The 19,402-nt window shown below is 47.0% G+C and overlaps 1 protein-coding gene across 1 annotated transcript in view; it reads right to left on the bottom strand.

Moving 5' to 3' along the window:
* LOC147091073 (arf-GAP with coiled-coil, ANK repeat and PH domain-containing protein 2-like) overlaps positions 1-18,633 on the bottom strand; it is a 204,535-nt gene extending 185,902 nt beyond the window's left edge. The window contains 1 exon segment of the mRNA XM_085977535.1: positions 18,428-18,633. Coding sequence (XP_085833661.1) covers positions 18,428-18,480 — 53 coding nt within the window. The 5' untranslated portion in view covers positions 18,481-18,633.
* Positions 18,634-19,402: the final 769 nt, after the last annotated feature.

Raw genomic sequence — 19,402 nt, 5'->3', positions numbered from 1 at the left:
CATAAAAAAAAAGGGATTTCCCTCCCCCCCTCCCCATCTCGCCCCATTTTTTGAACACTTTAATTTATCAGTTACAGAGATACTGGAGTTGGGGAAAATGCTGTTTGGCTGACGGAGCTATCCCATTGAGTCACAAGGAATCTGTTTGCTTTCCAATTGGCCGTGGGAAGGCGGGCGCTGTGGGGATGGACGTGTCCGGCGACCAAAGGCGGGAGCGTGGGGGGGAGGGGGCGTCATGTGATTAAACCTCCAAGAATACATCCGACCACAGTTGGCAACCCGCGTTGCATTAGACAGTGCACCAAAGAACCAGATTTAAGGAGGCTTCATTTGCGCCGAGCCTTAGCTAGGCCACAGTTGCAGTATTACATAGGATTACATGAATCGGATATATGGCATAGAAACAGGCTATTCAGCCCAACCAGTCCATGCCGGCGTTTATGCTCCACTCGAGCCTCCTCCCGTCTTTCCTCATCTCACTCTTATCAGCGTAACCCTCTATTTCCTTCTCCCTCATATGGTTGTCCGGCCTCCCCTTAAATACATCTATACAATTCGCCTCAACCACTCCCTGTGGAAGCGAGTTCCACATTCTCACCACTCTCTGGGTAAAGAAGTTTCTCTTGAATTCCCTATTAGATTTCTTGGTGACTATCTTATATTGATGGCCTCTGTGGAAACATTCTCTCTGTATCCACTCTATCAAAACCTTTCATAATTTTAAAGACCTCTATTAGGTCACCCCTCAGCCTTCTCTTTTCAAGAGAAAAGAGACCCAGCCTGTTCATCCTTTCCTGATAGATATACCTTCGCATTTCTGGTATCATCCTTGTAAATCTTCTCTGCACCCTCTCCAGTGTCTCTATATCCTTTATATAATATGGCGACCAGAATTGTATGCAGTACTCCAAGTGTGGTCAATTCTGTCCCTCTAGAAATAAACCCTAGTGCTTGGTTTGCTTTTTATGGCCTTGTTAACCTGTGTCGCATTTGCAGTAAGTGTTGGCTGCTCGAGGAATTCCGGCTCCGTGTTGAAGAGCTGGAGTTCGAGCTTCAAACACTGAGACACATCAGGGAGGGGGAGAGTTACCTGGACTCTGTGTATCAGGAGGTAGTCACACCAATTAGATTAATTAATTCAGATGTAGTCCGTGGCCAGGGTCAGGATGGTGTGACTAGAAGTGAGGCAGGTACGGGGATCCAGGAGGTAGTGTTGGGGGAGCCGCAGCCCTTGCTCTTGTCCAACAGGTTTGAGGCTCTTACTCCCTGTGAGGATGGGAACAGGGACTGCGAGGAGGATGAGCAACCTGGCCACAGCACCGTGGAGCGGGGGGCCATTCAAGTGGGGGGAGTTAAAAGAAATGTTGTAGTGGTAGGGGATGGTACCGTTAGGGGGATAGATAGAGTTATTTGCAGCTGAGAGCGAGAGTCCCGAAGGCTGTGTTGCCTGCCCGGTGCCAGGGTTAAGGACATCTCCTCTGGGCTGGAGAGAAACTTGGAGTGGGAGGGGGGGGGATCCAGTTGTCGTGGTCCATGTTGGTACCAACGACATAGATAGGACAAGGAAGGAGGTTCTGCTGAGGGAGTTTGAGCAGCTAGGGGCCAAATTAAAAAGCAGAACCACAAGGGTAATAATCTCTGGATTACTACCTGAGCCACGTGCAAATTTGGCTAGGGTAAATAAAATTAGAGAGTTAAATGCGTGGCTCAAAGACTGGTGTGGGAGAAATGGGTTTTGCTTCCTGGGACACTGGCATCAGTACTGGGACAGGAGAGAGCTGTTCCGTTGGGATGGACTTCACTTGGCCAGTGCTGGGACTAGAATCCTGGCGAATCGAATAACTAGGGCTGTAGAGAGGGCTTTAAACTAATTAGTGGGGGGGAGGTTTTAAGAGAGCAAAAAATAAAAATGACAGCGGAGAAGGCAATAGAGCAAGGTCGCAGTGGGGGAATTAAAAACCAGAGCGTGTCAGGAAGGGACAGAATGTATATAATGATAAAGGTAAAGTAGTAAAAGGGGTAAAAGCAGGAATAAATTGTCAGAAAACATATTTGAAAGTTCTTTATCTGAATGCACACAGCATTCGTAACAAAATTGACGAGTTGACGGTACAAATAACTACACATGGGTATGATCTGGTGGCCATTACGGAAACATGGCTGCAAGATAATCATGACTGGGAACTAAACATACAAGGGTATTTGACAATTAGGAAGGACAGACAGGAAGGAAAGGGAGGTGGGGTTGCTATGTTAATCAAGGATGGAATCACTGCAATAGTCAGAAATGATATTGGGTCAAAGGATCAGGATAGTGAAACAGTTTGGGTGGAGATAAGGAATAATAAGGGGAAAAAGTCACTAGTGGGCATAGTCTATAGGCCTCCGAACAGTTGCAACTCTGTTGGTCGGAGTATAAATCAGGAAATAGTTGGGGCTTGTAATAAGGGAACAGCTATAATCATGGGGGATTTTAACTTTCATATTGACTGGACTAATCAAATTGGGCATGGCAGCCTTGAGGAAGAGTTCATAGAGTGTATTAGGGATGGGTTCCTTGAGTAGTATGTAACTGAACCAACCAGGGGGCAGGCAATCATAGATCTGGTCCTGTGTAATGAGACAGGATTAATAAAAAATGTCCTAGTAAAGGATCCCCTTGGAATGAGTGACCATAATATGGTTGAATTCCAAATTCAGTTTGAGGGTGAGAGAGTTGGATCTCAAACCAGCATACTGAGCTTAAATAAAGGAGACTATGAAGGTATGAGAGTAGAATTGACTAAAGTGGACTGGGAAAAACAGATTAAAGTGTAAGACAGTACAAGAGCAGTGGTCTACATTCAAGGAGATATTTCACATCTTTCAAGATAAATATATTCCACTGAGGAAAAAGGGGAGTAAAAGAAAAGCCAGCCATCCGTGGCTTAGTAAAGTAATAAAGGATAATATTCGACTGAAAACAAGGGCATATAAAGTAGCCAAATCTAGTGGGAGGATAGAAGATTGGGAAGCATTTAAAAGCCAGCAAACAATAACTAAAAGATTAATTAAGAAAGGGAAGATAGATTATGAAAGTAAACTAGCAAAAAATATAAAAACAGATAGCAAGAGTTTCTACAGCTATATAAAAAGAAAAAGGGTGGCTAAAGTGAACGTTGGTCCCTTAGAGGATGGGACCGGGAAACTAGTGGTGGGGAACATGGAGATGGCAAAGACGCTGAACAAATATTTTGTATCAGTCTTTACAGTAGAGGACACTAAAAATATCCCAACACTGGACAAACAGGGGGCAATGGGGGGGGGAAGGAGCTAAACATGATTAAAATCACTAAGGAGATGGTACTCAGTAAAATAATGGGACTTAAGGCGGATAAATCCCCCGGACCTGATGGCCTACATCCTAGGGTCTTGAGAGAAGTGGCGGTAGGGATTGTGGATGCATTGGTGATTATTTTCCAGAACTCCCTGGACTCAGGAAAGGTCCCGGCAGATTGGAAAACTGCTAATGTAACACCCTTATTTAAGAAGGGAAGTAGACAAAAAGCTGGAAACTATAGACCAGTTAGCCTAACATCTGTGGTTGGCAAAATGTTGGAGTCCATTATTAAGGAAACAGTAACAGAGCATTTGGATAAACATAATTTAATAGGACAGAGTCAGCATGGTTTTACGAAGGGGAAGTCATGTTTGACAAATTTGCTCGAATTCTTTGAGGATGTAACATACAGGGTGGATAAAGGGGAACCAGTGGATGTAGTGTATTTGGACTTCCAAAAGGCATTTGACAAGGTTCCACACAAAAGATTACTGATCAGGATAAAAAATCACGGGATTGGGGGTAATATACTGGCATGGTGGAAGATTGGCTATCTAACAGAAAACAAAGAGTTGGGATAAATGGTTCGTTCTCGGGCTGGCAATCAGTAACTAGTGGTGTTCCGCAGGGGTCAGTGCTGGGACCCCAACTCTTTACAATCTATATTAACGATTTGGAGGAAGGGACCGAGTGCAACATAGCCAAGTTTGCCGATGATACAAAGATGGGAGGGAAAGCAGTAAGTGAGGCGGACATAAAAAACCTGCAAAAGGACATAGACAGGCTAAGTGAGTGGGCAGAGATTTGGCAGATGCAATATAATGTTGGAAAGTGTGAGGTTATGCACTTTGGCAGAAAAAAATCAAAGAGCAAGTTATTATCTAAATGGAGAGAAACTGCAAAGTGCTACAGTACAAAGGGATCTGGGGGTCCTGCTACATGAAACACAAAAAGTTAGTATGCAGGTGCAGCAGGTGATCAGGAAGGCCAATGGAATCTTGGCTTTTATTGCAAGGGGGATGGAGTATAAAAACAGGGAAGTCTTGCTGCAGTTATACAGGGTATTGGTGAGGCCACACCTGGAATACTGCGTGCAGTTTTGGTTTCCATATTTAAGAAAAGATATACTTGCTCTCGAGGCGGTTCAGAGAAGGTTCACTCGGTTGATTCCAGAGATGAGGGGGTTGACTTATGAGGAAAGGTGGAGTAGGTTGGGACTCTACTCATTGGAGTTCAGAAGAATGAGAGGCGATCTTATCGAAACATATAAGATTGTGAGGGGGCTTGATCGGGTGGATGCAGTGAGGATGTTTCCACTGATGGGTTAGACTAGAGCTAGGGGGCATAATCTTAGAATAAGGGGCTGCCCTTTCAAAACTGAGATGAGGAGAAACTTCTTCACTCAGAGGGTAGTAAATCTATGGAATTTGCTACCTCAGAGAGCTGTGCAAGCTGCAACATTAAATAAATTTAAAATGGAGATAGACATTTTCCTAGCAGATAAGGGAATTAGGGGTTACGGGGAGAGGGCAGGGAAGTGGACGTGAGTCTAGATTCGGATCAGCCATGATCCTATTGAATGGCGGAGCAGGCCCGAGGGGCCGTATGGCCTACTCCTGCTCCTACTTCTTATGTTCTTATGTTCTTATATGCCCATTCTGCAAGTTTATTAATGTCCTCCTTTAACTTGTTGCAGTCCTCCTCAGTATTGACTATACCCCACAATTTGGTGTCATCCACAAATTTAGAACTTGTGTTTTTGATTCCAGTCTAAATCGTTAATTTAAATTGTGAACAGCAGTGATCATTGTGGAACACCAATTGGGTGTAGCTATGTGAGTGGATATTAAAGCCAGAGAGAGAGTACAGCGTAGGTTCACCAGGATGATGCCAGGGATGGGAAACTATAGTTATGACGAGAGAGTTCAATCACACAGCACCGACGGCTGCAGACATTCGGCCCATTGTGCCTGTGCCGGCTCTTTGAAAGAACTGTCCAATTAGTCCCACTCCCCCCTGCTCCTCCCCCCTTCCCCCCATAGCCCTGCAAATTTTTCCCCTTCAAGTATTTATCCAATTCCCTTTGGAGATACTGGGACTGTTTCCACTGGAGCAGGGACGGCCAAGAGGAGATCTAATAGCCGTTTTTAAAATTATAAAAGGGTTTTGAGACAGTGAATGAGGAAAGGCATTTTGCTCTGGTTGGGGAACCAGTGATGATGGATTATCAATTGAAAATTGTCACTAATAGAGGGTAGGAAAAGTTTGTTTACACAGAGACCGTGGGAAGTTAGATAAATATTCCAAATATAGGGACAGAGCAGGCAGTGGGATTAGTTTAGTATTGATACAGGGCTATGAGGAGAAGGCAGTGGGATTAGTTTGGGATTGATACAGGGGTATGGGGAGAGAGCAGGGCAGTGGGATTAGTTTAGGATTGATACATGGCTATGGGGAGAGAGCGGGGCAGTGGGATTAGTTTAGGATTGATACAGGGCTATGAGGAGAGGGCAGTGGGATTAGTTTGGGATTGACACATGGCTATGGGGAGAGAGTGGGGCAGTGGGATTAGTTTGGGATTGATACAGGGGTATGGGGAGAGAGCGGGGCAGTGGGATTAGTTTAGGATTGATACATGGCTATGGGGAGAGAGCGGGGCAGTGGGATTAGTTTGGGATTGATACAGGGCTATGGGGAGCGAGCGGGGCAGTGGGATTAGTTTGGAATTGATACATGGCTATGGGGCGAGAGCGGGGCAGTGGGATTAGTTTGGGATTGACACATGGCTATGGGGAGAGAGCGGGGCAGTGGGATTAGTTTAGGATTGATACAGGGCTATGAGGAGAGCGGGGCAGTGGGATTAGTTTGGGATTGACACATGGCTATGGGGAGAGAGCGGGGCAGTGGGATTAGTTTAGGATTGATACATGGCTATGGGGAGAGAGCGGGGCAGTGGGATTAGTTTGGGATTGACACATGGCTATGGGGAGAGAGTGGGGCAGTGGGATTAGTTTGGGATTGATACATAGCTATGGGGAGAGAGCGGGGCAGTGGGATTAGTTTGGGATTGACACATGGCTATGGGGAGAGAGCGGGGCAGTGGGATTAGTTTAGGATTGATACAGGGCTATGAGGAGAGGGCAGTGGGATTAGTTTGGGATTGACACATGGCTATGGGGAGAGAATGGGGCAGTGGGATTAGTTTGGGATTGATACAGGGCAATAGGGAGAGAGCGGGGCAGTAGGTTTTGTTTGAGATTGATACAGGGCTATGGGGAGAGAGTGGGGCAGTGGGATTAATTTGGGATTGATACAGGGCTATGGAGAGAGAGCGGGCAGGGGGATTAGTTTGGGATTGATACAGGGCTATGGGGAGAGAGCGGGGCAGTGGGAATAGTTTTGGGATTGATACAGGGCTATGGGGAGAGAGCGGGGCAGTGGGAATAGTTTTGGGATTGATACATAAGAAGATAAGACGTAGGAGCAGGAGTCGGTCATTGGGCCCCTCGAGCCTGCTCCGCCATTCAATAAGATCATGGCTGATCTGATCTTGGCCTGAACTCCACTTCCCTGCCCGCTCCCCATAACCCTTCACTCCCTTACCATTCAAATATCTGTCTATCTCCATTTTAAATATATTCAATGACCCAGCCTCCACAACTCTCTGGGGAAGAGAATTCCAAAGATTCACGACCCTCTGAGAGAAGAAATTCCTCCTCATCTCCGTTTTAAATGGGCGACCCCTTATTCTGAAATCATGCCCCCAGTTCAAGATTCCCCCATGAGGGGAAACATCCTCTCAGCATCTACCCTGTCAAGCCCCCTCAGAATATTATATGTTTCAATAAGATCCCCTCTCATTCTTCTAAACTCCAATGAGTATCGGCCCAACCTGCTCAACCTTTCTTCATAAGACAACCCCTTCATCTCAGGAATCAACCTCGTGAACCTTCTCTGAACTGCCTCCAATGCAAGTATATCCCTCCTTAAATAAGGAGACCAAAACTGTACGCAGTACTCCAGGTGTGGTCTCACCAACACCCTGTACAGTTGTAACAGGACTTCCCTACTTTTATACTCCACCCCCCTTTGCAATAAAGGCCAACACTCCATTTGCCTTCCTAATTACTTGCTGTACCTACATGCTAACTTTTTGTGATTCATGCACAAGGACCCCCAGATCCCTCTGGACCGCAGCATTTTGTAATCTCTCCCCATTTAAATAATAATTTGCTTTTTTATTTTTCCTACCACAGTGGATAACCTCAGATTTTTCCACATTGTACTCTATCTGCCAGATTCCTGCCCACTCACTTGGCCTGTCTATACCCCTTTGGAGATTCTTTGCATCCTCCACACAATTTGCTTTCCCACCTATCTTTGTATCATCAGCAAATTTGGCTACATTACACTCGGTCCCTTCATCCAAGTCATTAATGTAGATTGTAAATAGTTGAGGCCCCAGCACTGATCCCTGCAGCACCCCACTAGTTACAGTTTGCCAACCTGAAAAGGACCCATTTATCCCGACTCTCTGTTTTCTGTTAGTTAGCCAATCCTCTATCCATGCTAATATATTACCCCCAACCCCGCAAGCTCTTATCTTGTGCAGTAACCTTTTATGTGGCACCTTATCGAATGCCTTCTGGAAATCCAAATACACCACATCTACTGGTACCCCTTTATCCACCCTGCTCGTTACATCCGCAAAGAACTCCAGCAAATTTGTCAAACATTATTTCCCTTTCATAAAACCATGCTGACTCTGCTTGACTGTATTATGATTTTCTAAATGTCCTGCCACCACTTCCTTAATGATGGACTGCAGCATTTTCCCAATGACACATGTTAGGCTAACTCGTTGATAGTTGCCTGGTTTCAGTCTCCTCCCTTTCGTAAATAGGGGCTTTACATTTGCGGTTTTCCAGTCCGCTGGGACCTCTCCAGAATCCAGGGAATTTTGGTAGATTACAACCAATGCATCCACTATCTCTGCAGCCACCTCTTTTAAGACCAGAGGATGCAGGCCATCGGGTCCAGGGGACTTGTCCACCTTTAGTCCCATTAGTTTGCCGAGTACTTTCTCTCTAGTGATGGTGATTGTTTTAAGTTCCCCCCTCCCCACCCCAATTGCCCCTTCATTATCCATTATTGGGATGCATTTAGAAAATCATAATATAGTCAAGCAGGGCTATGGGGAGAGAGCAGGGCAGTGGGATTAAACATAGAAACATAGAAGATAGGAGCAGGAGTAGGCCATTCGGCCCTTCGAGCTTGCTCCGCCATTCAATGAGATCATGGCTGATCATCCAAATTCAGTAACCTGCCCCTGCTTTCTCCCCATATCCCTTGATCCCTTTAGCCTCAAGAAATATATCCAACTCTTTCTTGAATATATTTAATGAACTGGCCTCCACCGCCCTCTGTGGCAGAGAATTCCACAGGTTCACCACTCGCTGGGTGAAGAAATTCCTCCGCATTTCAGTCCTATATGGCTTACTCCTTATCCTTAGACTATGACCACTGGTTCTGGACTCCCCCGCCATCAGGAACATCCTTCCAGCATCTAGTCTGTCTAGTCCTGTTAGAATTTTATAGGTTTCGATGAGATCCCCTCTCAATCTTCTAAACTCCAGCGAGTATAAGCCCAATTGACACAATCTTTCCTCATACGTCATTCCTGCCATCCCAGGTATCAGCCTGGTGAATCTTCGCTGCACTCCCTCCATGGCAAGAACGTCCTTCCTCAGGTAAGGTGACCAAAACTGCACACAATACTCAAGGTGCGGTCTCACCAAGGCCCTGTACAACTGTAGCAAGACATCCTTGTTCCTGTACTCGAACCCTCTTGCTACGAAGGCCAACATACCATTTGCCTTCTTAACCGCCTGCTGCACCTGCATGCTTACCTTCAGCGACTGGTGCACAATAACACCCAGGTCTCTTTGCACTTCCCCTTCTCTCAATCTATTGCCATTCAAATAATAATCTGCCTTCCTGTTTTTGCCACCAAAGTGGATAACCTCACATTTATCCACATTATAGTGCATTTGCCATGTTTCTGCCCAATCACCCAACCTGTCCAAATCGTACTGGAGTTTCACGACATCCTCCTCACAGCTTACCCTCCCACCCAGCTTTGTGTCGTCTGCAAATTTGGAGATATTACATCCAATTCCCTCGTCCAGATCATTAATATATATTGTGAATAGCTGGGGCCCTAGGACCGATCCTTGCGGTACCCCACTAGTCACTGCCTGCCACTCGGAAAACGACCCGTTTATTCCAACTCTTTGCTTTCTGTCCACCAACCAGTTCTCTATCCAAATCAATACCTTGCCCCCAATCCCATGTGCCTTATTTTGCACGCTAATCTCTTATGTGGGACCTTATCGAAAGCCTTCTGAAAGTCCAAATACACCACATCCAGTTTAGGATTGATACAGGGTTATAAGAACATAAGAACATAAGAAATAGGAGCAGGAGTAGGCCAATCGGCCCCTCGAGCCTGCTCCGCCATTCAATAACATCTGATCCTAACCTCAAATCTATTTTCACTCTCCATCCCACCCGAACCCATGTGATCTCCCGGGAGAGGCGAAAAACCAGATAAAAAAAACCAATGGCCAATTTGGGAGGAAAAATCTGGGAAATTCCTCTCCGACCCATCTAGGCGATCGAAACTCGTCCAGGAGATCACTCTGTCCCTGTACTTCCTGCAGTACTTACCTTCTGTAAGAGGTGATCTCCACCCCAGCCAGGAACAGGCCCAATTTACTCTTGAAGGACTCCTAGCTGGCAGCCTGTTCCCAAGGTCTCCACTAATCCCTGTGAATAGGACCATCTCCTGAAATCTAACACAGAATTAGAACACAAGAAGTAGGAGCAGGATCAGGCAACACGGCCCCTGGGCCCGCTCCGCCACCCACAGGGCCATGACCATTCCGAACCTAGACTCATGTCCAATTTCCTGCCCGCTCCCCGTAACCCCTAATTCCCTTTACTTCTAGGAAACTGTCTATTTCTGTTTTAAATTTATTTAATGATGTAGCTTCCACAGCTTTCTGGGGCAGCAAATTCCACAGACCTACCACCCTCTGAGTGAAGAAGTTTCTCCTCATCTCAGTTTTGAAAGAGCAGCCCCTTATTCTAAGATTATGCCCCCTAGTCCTAGTTTCACCCATCTTTGGGAACATCCTCACCGCATTCACCCGATCAAGCCCCTTCACAATCTTACATGTTTCAATAAGATCGCCTCTCATTCTTCTGAACTCCAATGAGTAGAGTCCCAATCTACTCAACCTCTCCTCATATGTCAACCCCCTCATCCCCAGGATTAACCGAGTGAACCTTCTTTGTACTGCCTCGAGAGCAAGTATGTCTTTTCTTAAGTATGGACACCAAAACTGTATGCAGTATTCCAGGTGTGGTCTCAGCAATACCTTGTACAACTGCAGCAATACCTCCCTGTTTTTATATTCCATCCCCCTAGCAATAAAAGCCAACATTCCATTGGCCTTCTTGATCACCTGCTGCACCTGCATACTAACTTTTTGTGTTTCGTGCACCAGGACCCCCAGATCCCTTTGTACTGCAGTACTTTCCAGTTTCTTGCCATTAAGATAATAACTTGCTCTATGATTTTTCCTGCCAAAGTGCATAACCTCACACTTTCCAGTATTATATTCCATCTGCCAAATCTCTACCCACTTACTTAGCCTGTCTATGTCCCTTTGCAGGTTTTTTTATGTCCTCCTCACTCACTACTTTCCGTCCCATCTTTGTATCATCTGCAAACATTGATATGTTACACTCGGTCCCTTCCTCCAAATCGTTAATATAGATTGTAAAGAGTTGGGGACCCAGCACTGACCCCTGCGGAACACCACTAGTTACTGATTGCCAGTCTGAGAATGAACCATTTATCCCAACTCTCTGCTTTCTATTAGATAGCCAATCCTCCACCCATGCCAGAATATTACCCCAATCCCGTGATTTTCTATCTTGAGCAATAATCTTTTATGTGGCACCTTGTCAAATGCCTTTTGGAAGTCTAAATACACTACGTCCACTGGTTCCCCTTTATCCACCCTGTATGTTACGTCCTCAAAGAACTCAAGCAAATTTGTCAAACATGACTTCCCCTTCGTAAAACCATGCTGACTTTGTCCTATTAAATTATGTTTATCCAAATGTCCCGTTACTGTCTCCTTAATAATGGACTCTAAAATTTTACCAACCACAGATATTAGGCTAACTGGTCTATAGTTTCCAGCCTTCTGTCTACTACCCTTTTTAAATAAGGGTGTTACATTAGCAGTTTTCCAATCTGCCGGGACCTTTGCTGAGTCCAGGGAGTTTTGGAAAATTATTACCAATGCATCCACAATCCCTACCGCCACTTCCCTCAAGACCCTAGGATGTAAGCGATCAGGTCCAGGGGATTTATCTGCCTTAAGTCCCATTATTTTACCGAGTACTACTTCCTTAGTGATTGTAATCGGAGAGAGAGCGGGGCAGTGCGATTAGTTTGGGATTGATACAGGGCTATGGGGAGAGAGCGGGGCAGTGGGATTAGTTTGGGATTGATACAGGGCTATGGGCCGAGAGCGGGGCAGTGGGATTAGTTTGGGATTGATACAGGGCTATGGAGAGAGAACGGGGCAGTGCGATTAGTTTGGGATTGATACAGGGCTATGGGCCGAGAGTGGGGCAGTGGGATTAGTTTGGGATTGATACAGGGCTGTGGGGAGAGAGTGGGGCAGTGGGATTAGTTTGGGGATTGATACAGGGCTTTGGGGAGAGCGGGGCAGTGGGATTAGTTTGGGATTGACACAGGGCTATGTGGAGAGAGCGGGGCAGTGGGATTAGTTTGGGATTGATACAGGGCTTTGGGGAGAGCGGAGCAGTGGGATTAGTTTGGAATTGATACAGGGCTTTAGGGAGAGAGCGGGGCAGAGGGATTAGTTTGGGGATTGATACAGGGCTATGGGGAGAGAGCGGGGCAGTGGGATTAGTTTGGGATTGATACAGGGCTTTAGGGAGAGAGCGGGGCAGTGGGATTAGTTTGTGATTGAAACGGCTATGGGGAGAGAGCAGTGCAGTGGGATTAGTTGGGGATTGATACAGGGCTATGGGGAGAGCGGGGCAGTGGGATTAGTTTGGGATTGATACAGGGCTATGGGGAGAGAGCAGGACTGTGGGATTAGTTTGGGATTGATACAGGGCTATGGGGAGAGAGAGCGGGGCAGTGGGATTAGTTTGGAATTGATACAGGGCTATGGAGAGAGAGCGGAGCAGTGGGATTAGTTTGGAATTGATACAGGGCTATGGAGAGAGAGTGGGGCAGTGGGATTAGTTTGGGATTGATACAGGGCTATGGGGAGAGAGCAGTGCAGTGGAATTAGTTTGGGATCGATACAGGACTATGGGGAGAGAGCGGGCCAGTGGGATTAGTTTGGGATTGATACAGGGCTATGGGGGGAGAGAGCGGGGCAGTGGGATTAGTTTGGGATTTATACAGGGCTATGGGGAGAGAGTGGGGCAGTGGGATTAGTTTGGGATTGATACAGGGCTATGGGGAGAGCGGGGCAGTGGGATTAGTTTGGGATTGATACAGGGCTATGGGGAGAGCGGGGCAGTGGGATTAGTTTGGGATTGATACAGGGCTATGGGGAGAGCGGGGCAGTGGGATTAGTTTGGGATTGATACAGGGCTATGGGGAGAGAGTGGGCCAGTGGGATTAGTTTGGGATTGATACAGGGATATGGGGAGAGCGGGGCAGTGGGATTAGTTTGGGATTGATACAGGGCTATGGGGAGAGCGGGGCAGTGGGATTAGTTTGGGATTGATACAGGGCTATGGGGAGAGCGGGGCAGTGGGATTAGTTTGGGATTGATACAGGGCTATGGGGAGAGCGGGGCAGTGGGATTAGTTTGGGATTGATACAGGGCTATGGGGAGAGCGGAGCAGTGGGATTAGTATTGGATTGGGCTCAATTATGAGAACAGGTTGCATAAACTCATTTTGTATTCCCATTGCAATCGAAGAATGAGGGGTGATTGGATTGGGGTGTTTAAAATGTTTAAAGGATTCGATAGAGAGAAACAAGTTCCTCTGGTGGCGGAGTCCAGAACAAGGGGATGTCATTTTAATTACAGCCAGGACATTCAGGGCTGATGTCAGGAAACACTTCTTACATAAAAACATAAGAAATAGGAGCAGGAGTAGGCCAATCGGCCCCTCGAGCCTGCTCCGCCATTCAATAAGATCATGGCTGATCTGATCCTAACCGCCAATCCACTATCACAGAACCATCTCCTGAATCTAACAGAATTAGACACACGAAATAGGAGCAGGATCAGGCTACACGGCCCCTGGGCCCGCTCCGCTACCCACAGGGCCATGACCGATCCGAACCTAGACTCATGTCCAAATTCCTGCCTGCTCCCCGTAACCCTTAATTCCCTTTACTTCTAGGAAACTGTCTATTTCTGTTTTAAATTTATGTAATGATGTAGCTTCTACAGCTTTTTGGGGCAGCATATTCCATGGACCTACCACCCTCTGAGTGAAGTAGTTCCTCCTCATCTCAGTTTTGAAAGAGCAGCCCCTTATTCTAAGACTATGCCCCCTAGTTCTAGTTTCACCCATCATCGGGAACATCCTCCCCGCATCCACCCGAACTCACCCCTTCACAATCTTATATGTTTCAATAAGATCGCCTCTCATTCTTCTGAACTCCAATGAGTAGAGTCCCAATCTACTCAACCTCTCCTCATATGTCCATCCCCTCATCCCCGGGATTAACCGAGTGAACCTTCTTTGTACTGACTCGAGAGCAAGTATGTCCTTTCTTAAGTATGGACACCAAAACTGTATGCAGTATTCCAGGTGCAGTCTCACCAATACCTTGTACAGCTGAAGCAATACCTCCCTATTTTTATATTCTATCCCCCTTGCAATAAAAGCCAACATTCCATTGGCCTTCTTAATCACTTGCTGCACCTGCATACTAACCTTTTGAGTTTCGTGCACCAGGACCCCCAGATCGGTGGCATAGTGGTTAGCACTGTTGCCTCACAGCGCCAGGGACCCGGGTTCAAATCCGGCCTCGGGTGACTGTCTGTGTGGAGTTTGCACATTCTCCCCGTGTTTGCGTGGGTTTCCTCCGGGTGCTCCGGTTTCCTCCCACAGTCCAAAGATGTGCGGGTTAGGTTGATTGGCCATGATAAAAAAAATTGGCCCTTAGTGTTAGGGGGGATTAAATATGCGGGGCTACGGGGATAGGGCTTGGGTGGGATGGCTGTCGGTGTAGGGACCGGGTGCTAGGGTTTGGATGATCAGCCATGATCTCATTGAATGGCAGAGCAGGCTCGAAGGGCCGGACGGCCTACTCCTGCTCCTAGTTTCTATGTTTCTATGTTTCTATCCCTTTGTACTTCAGTACTTTCCAGTTTCTTGCCATTAAGATAATAACTTGCTCTCCGATTTTTCCTGCCAAAGTGCATAACCTCACACTTTCCAGTATTGTATTCCATCTGCCAAATCTCTGCCCACTCACTTAGCCTGTCTATGTCCCCTTGCAGGTTTTTTATGTCCTCCTCACTCACTACTTTCCCTCCCATCTTAGTATCATCTGCAAACTTTGATATGTTACACTCGGTCCCCTCCTCCAAATCGTTAATATGGATTGTAAAGAGTTGGGGACCCAGCACTGACCCCTGCGGAACACCACTAGTTACTGATTGCCAGTCTGAGAATGAACCATTTATCCCAACTCTCTGCCTTCTGTTAGATAGCCAATCCTCTATCCATGCCAGAATATTACCCCCAATCCCATGATTTTTTATCTTAAGCAATAATCTTTTGTGTGGCACCTTGTCAAATGCCTTTTGGAAGTCTAAATACACTACGTCCACTGGTTCCCCTTTATCCACCCTATACGTTACTTCCTCAAAGAACTCCAGCAAATTTGTCAAACATGACTTCCCCTTCATAAAACCATGCTGACTTTGTCCTATTAAATTATGATTATCCAAATGTCCTGTTACTGTCTCCTTAATAATGGTGGAAATCTGGAACGCTCGTCCACAAAAAGCTGTTGAGGCTGGGGGTCAATTGCAATTTTTGAGACTGAGATTGATAGATTTTTGTTGGGTAAGGGTAGAATCATAGAATCTTACAGCACAGAAGGAGGCCGTTCGGTCCACTGTGTCTGTGCTGGCTCTTTGAAAGCGGTCTCCAATTAGTCCCACTCCCCCTGCTCTTTCCCCATAGTCCTGTAATTTTTTTCCGTTCAATTATTTATCCGATTCTCTTTGGAAAGTTACTATTGAATCTGCTTCCACCTCCCTTTCAGGCAGCGCGTTCCAGATCACAACAACTCGCTGCGTAAAAAAACATTTCTTCATGTCGCCTCTGGTTCATTTGCCGATTATCTTCAATCTGTGTCCTCTGGTTACCGACCCTCCTGCCAGTGGAAACAGTTTCTCCTTATTTACTCCATCAAAACACTTCATGATTTTGAACACCTCTATCAAAGCTCCTCTCAACCTTCTCTGCTCCAAGGAGAACAATCCCAGCTTCTCCAGTCTCTCCACAAACTGAAATCCCTCCTCACTGGTAAATCTCCTCTGCACCCTCTCCAAGGCCTTGACATCCTTCCTAAAGTGCAGTGCCCAGAAGTGGACACAATACTCCAGCTGAGGCCTAACCGGTGATTTATAAAGGTTCATCATAACTTCCTTGCTTTTGTACTCTATTCCTTCTATTAATAAAGCCCAGGATCCCATATGCTTTTTTAACAGCCTTCTCAACTGGTCACCTTCAAAGATTTCTGTACATACATCCCCAGGTCTCACTGTTCATAAGAACTAGGAAGTAGGAGCAGGAGCAGGAGCAGGCCATTCGGCCCCTCAAGCCTGCACCCCCATATTGCATCTCCTTATTCGTCCTACCAAAATGTATCACTTCACATTTCTCTGCATTAAATTTCATCTGCCATGTGTCCCCCTGAAGGCTGTTACTATCCGCCTCATTGTTTACTACATTCAAGTGTATCGAGGGATATGAGGCAAAGGTGGGTAAATGGAGTTGAGGTGCAGATCAGCCATGATCTATTTGAATGGTGCAACAGGCTTGAGGGGCCGAACGGCCTCCTGCTGTTCCTAATGTTCCTATAATCTTCAATGAAATGTGTTTACGAGATCTTGCTTCCAGCTCCCGTCTATAGGAGATAAACGAAAATAATATGAATTGGTTTGGGTGAGATTCCATTCACTTACCCACTGCTTCTTTAGCTTGAGCCTAGACGGGCAGGATAATCAAGCATAGAGAGCCTCGCAGTACCCCTGACCAGGACACTGGGGTGAACTCCCCTGATTGAATAGTACCATGGGAACTTTTAAGTCCCACCTGAGAGATCAGACGGGGCCTCAGTTTAATGTCTTATCCGTAAGGTGGCATCCGGCGACAGTGCAGCGCTCCCTCAGTACTGGAACTGTGAGTGTCGGCCTGGATTATGTGCTCAAGTCTCTGGAGTGGGACTTGAATCCACAACCTTCTGACTCAGAGGCGAGGGTGCTGCCCACTGAGCCACGGCCGACAGCCTTGAGGAATTGGAAGAGTGAGGGAGGTGAGGAGATCCACACTTTTAAGATCTTGGGATAATGTGAGCTAAAGTAGAAGACGGTGCAATGACGCTGAAGAGTGTGTAGGATGGGATATTTGGAGTGTAGGAAGAAATAGAGAGGAGAGTTGGGAGCAGTGCTGACCAAAGTAGGACCGATCAAATAGGGAAAGAAGCAACAAGAGCATTGCATTTCGACAGCGCCTTTCATGACCTCAGGACATCTCACAACCAATGAAGCACTTTTGAAATGTAGCCACTGATCTAATCACATCACATAATCACATAACCCCACATTGCAGATAGAGGCCATTTCGGCCCATCGAGCCTGCACCGACACATATCCCACCCGATCCCCGTAACCCCTACACCAACACACATCCCACCCTATCCCCGTAACCCCATGTATTTAATCCCCCTAACACTAAGGGTCAATTTATCATAGCCAATCAACCTAACCCGCACATCTTTGGACTGTGGGAGGAAACCGGAGCACCCGGAGGAAACCCACGCAAACACGGGGAGAATGTGCAAACTCCACACAGACAGTCGCCCGAGGCCGGATTCGAACCTGGGTCCCTGGCGCTGTGAGGCAACAGTGCTAACCACTATGCCACCGTGCTGCCCTGTATGAAGCATGGCAGCCAATTTGCACACAGCAAGATCCCACAAACAGCAATGTGATCATTTCTTTAGTGATGTCGGTTGATGGATAAATATTGGCCCAGGACACTGGGGAGAACTCCCCCTGCAAATAGTGGCCGTGGGATCTTTCACATCCACCTGAGAGGGCAGGCGGGGCCTCAGTTTAACGTCTCGTCTGAAAGACGGCACCTCCAACAGTGCAGCACGCCAGAGAGGAATAGCCCAAGAGGCGACGAGCTTTGTCTGGCAAAGAGGACGAGCTCTTGGCCGACAGTACAGTCACCTTCGGATTCGCTAATCACAGTTTAGACCAATTCTGTGACACTTCTGTCACTTCCTTCAAACTAAGCCAGTGCAAAGTACGAGTAGGCTGAGGTTCACGTTATCCCCCCCCACACACCGGGAAACGCACCTTCCTGCATCGCCAGCACAGCGCAGCAAACTCCCTCCGTTAAAACCTAACATTCAAGCCTTTCAAAGAGCCAGCACAGGCACAATGGGCCGAATGGCCTCCTTCTGTGCTGTATTATTCGATGATTCTACGAGGTCAGAGGGTCAATGGTTAAGATGATCTTAACGCCATTTTCTGGTTGATCATCCCGAACCGAAGAGAGGTTTTTCCAAGTGTTTACTGTCGGACTGTAATGCAGACACGATTTGGTTTAAAATTTCTAAATAATTTTGGGGTGGGGGGGGAAAGAAATGATTTTAAGAGCAGCGTATCACAAAAAGAGAAGAGCGCGGCAGGCAGTAGGGAGGGCGGGCAAGGTTACGACATACACCTCCTGAGCTGTCAGCCTGTTAACCCGATGCTTAATACGACTCGGTCCTACCTGAACTTTGGGGAGTCCTTCAGACACTCCTCGAAGTCCACAGAGATGGTCATCTTGGCCTGCGAACTTATAGGACAAAGAGGTAATGGGGGAGATCTTCTGGCTTTAGTGGTCCATCTTCTCCAGAGAGAGGCTGTAGAGTGTGGGCTCTGGGCGGTTGAACAGTTTCTTGCAAGAGGAAGGGTAGTGTGGGTGGAGCAGGGCTGGTGACCACATCCTGGAAATACAGAATCAATTTAGTAAAACTACGTGAAGCGTTTTCAGAAAGAACAAAGACAGTGCCACCTACCGAACCCGCCTCACCAATCAGTTACTCAGTGTGGAGCTCACAGCCGCTAGGGTCTAGTCAGTCAACATCCATTTCTGGGTTCGTCAATGTGAAAGATGTCAGTACTGGAGACTGGAACAGGGTCAACAGCGAACACTCCCAGGGCAGGTACAGCACGGGTTAGGTACAGAGTAAAGCTCCCCCTACACTGCCCCATCAAACACTTCCAGGGCAGGTACAGCACGGGTTAGATACAGAGTAAAGCTCCCCCTACACTGCCCCATCAAACACTTCCAGGGCAGGTACAGCACGGGTTAGATACAGAGTAAAGCTCCCTCTACAATGTCCCATCAAACACTCCCAGGGCGGGTACAGCATGGGTTAGATACAGAGTAAAGCTCCCTCTACACTGCCCCCATCAAACACTCCCAGAGCAGTTACAGCACGGGTTAGAGACAGAGTAAAGCTCACTCTACACTGTCCCGTCAAACACTCCCAGGGCAGGTACAGCACGGGTTAGATACAGAGTAAAGCTCCCTCTACACTGTCCCATCAAACACTCCCAGGGCAAGTATAGCATGGGTTAGATACAGAGTAAAGCTCCCTCTACACCGTCGCATCAAACACTCCCAGGGCAGGTACAGCATGGGTTAGATACAGAGTAAAGCTCCCTCTACACTGTCCCATCAAACACTCCCAGGGCAGGT

Source organism: Somniosus microcephalus, unplaced genomic scaffold (genome assembly GCF_052327205.1).
Source record: "Somniosus microcephalus isolate GS21.2 unplaced genomic scaffold, FLI_Smic_1.0 unresolved_chr4, whole genome shotgun sequence".
NCBI classification, from domain to species: Eukaryota; Metazoa; Chordata; class Chondrichthyes; order Squaliformes; family Somniosidae; genus Somniosus; species Somniosus microcephalus.
Note: the sequence above shows the minus strand (reverse complement) of the source record. Positions and strands in the feature narration are given on the sequence as shown.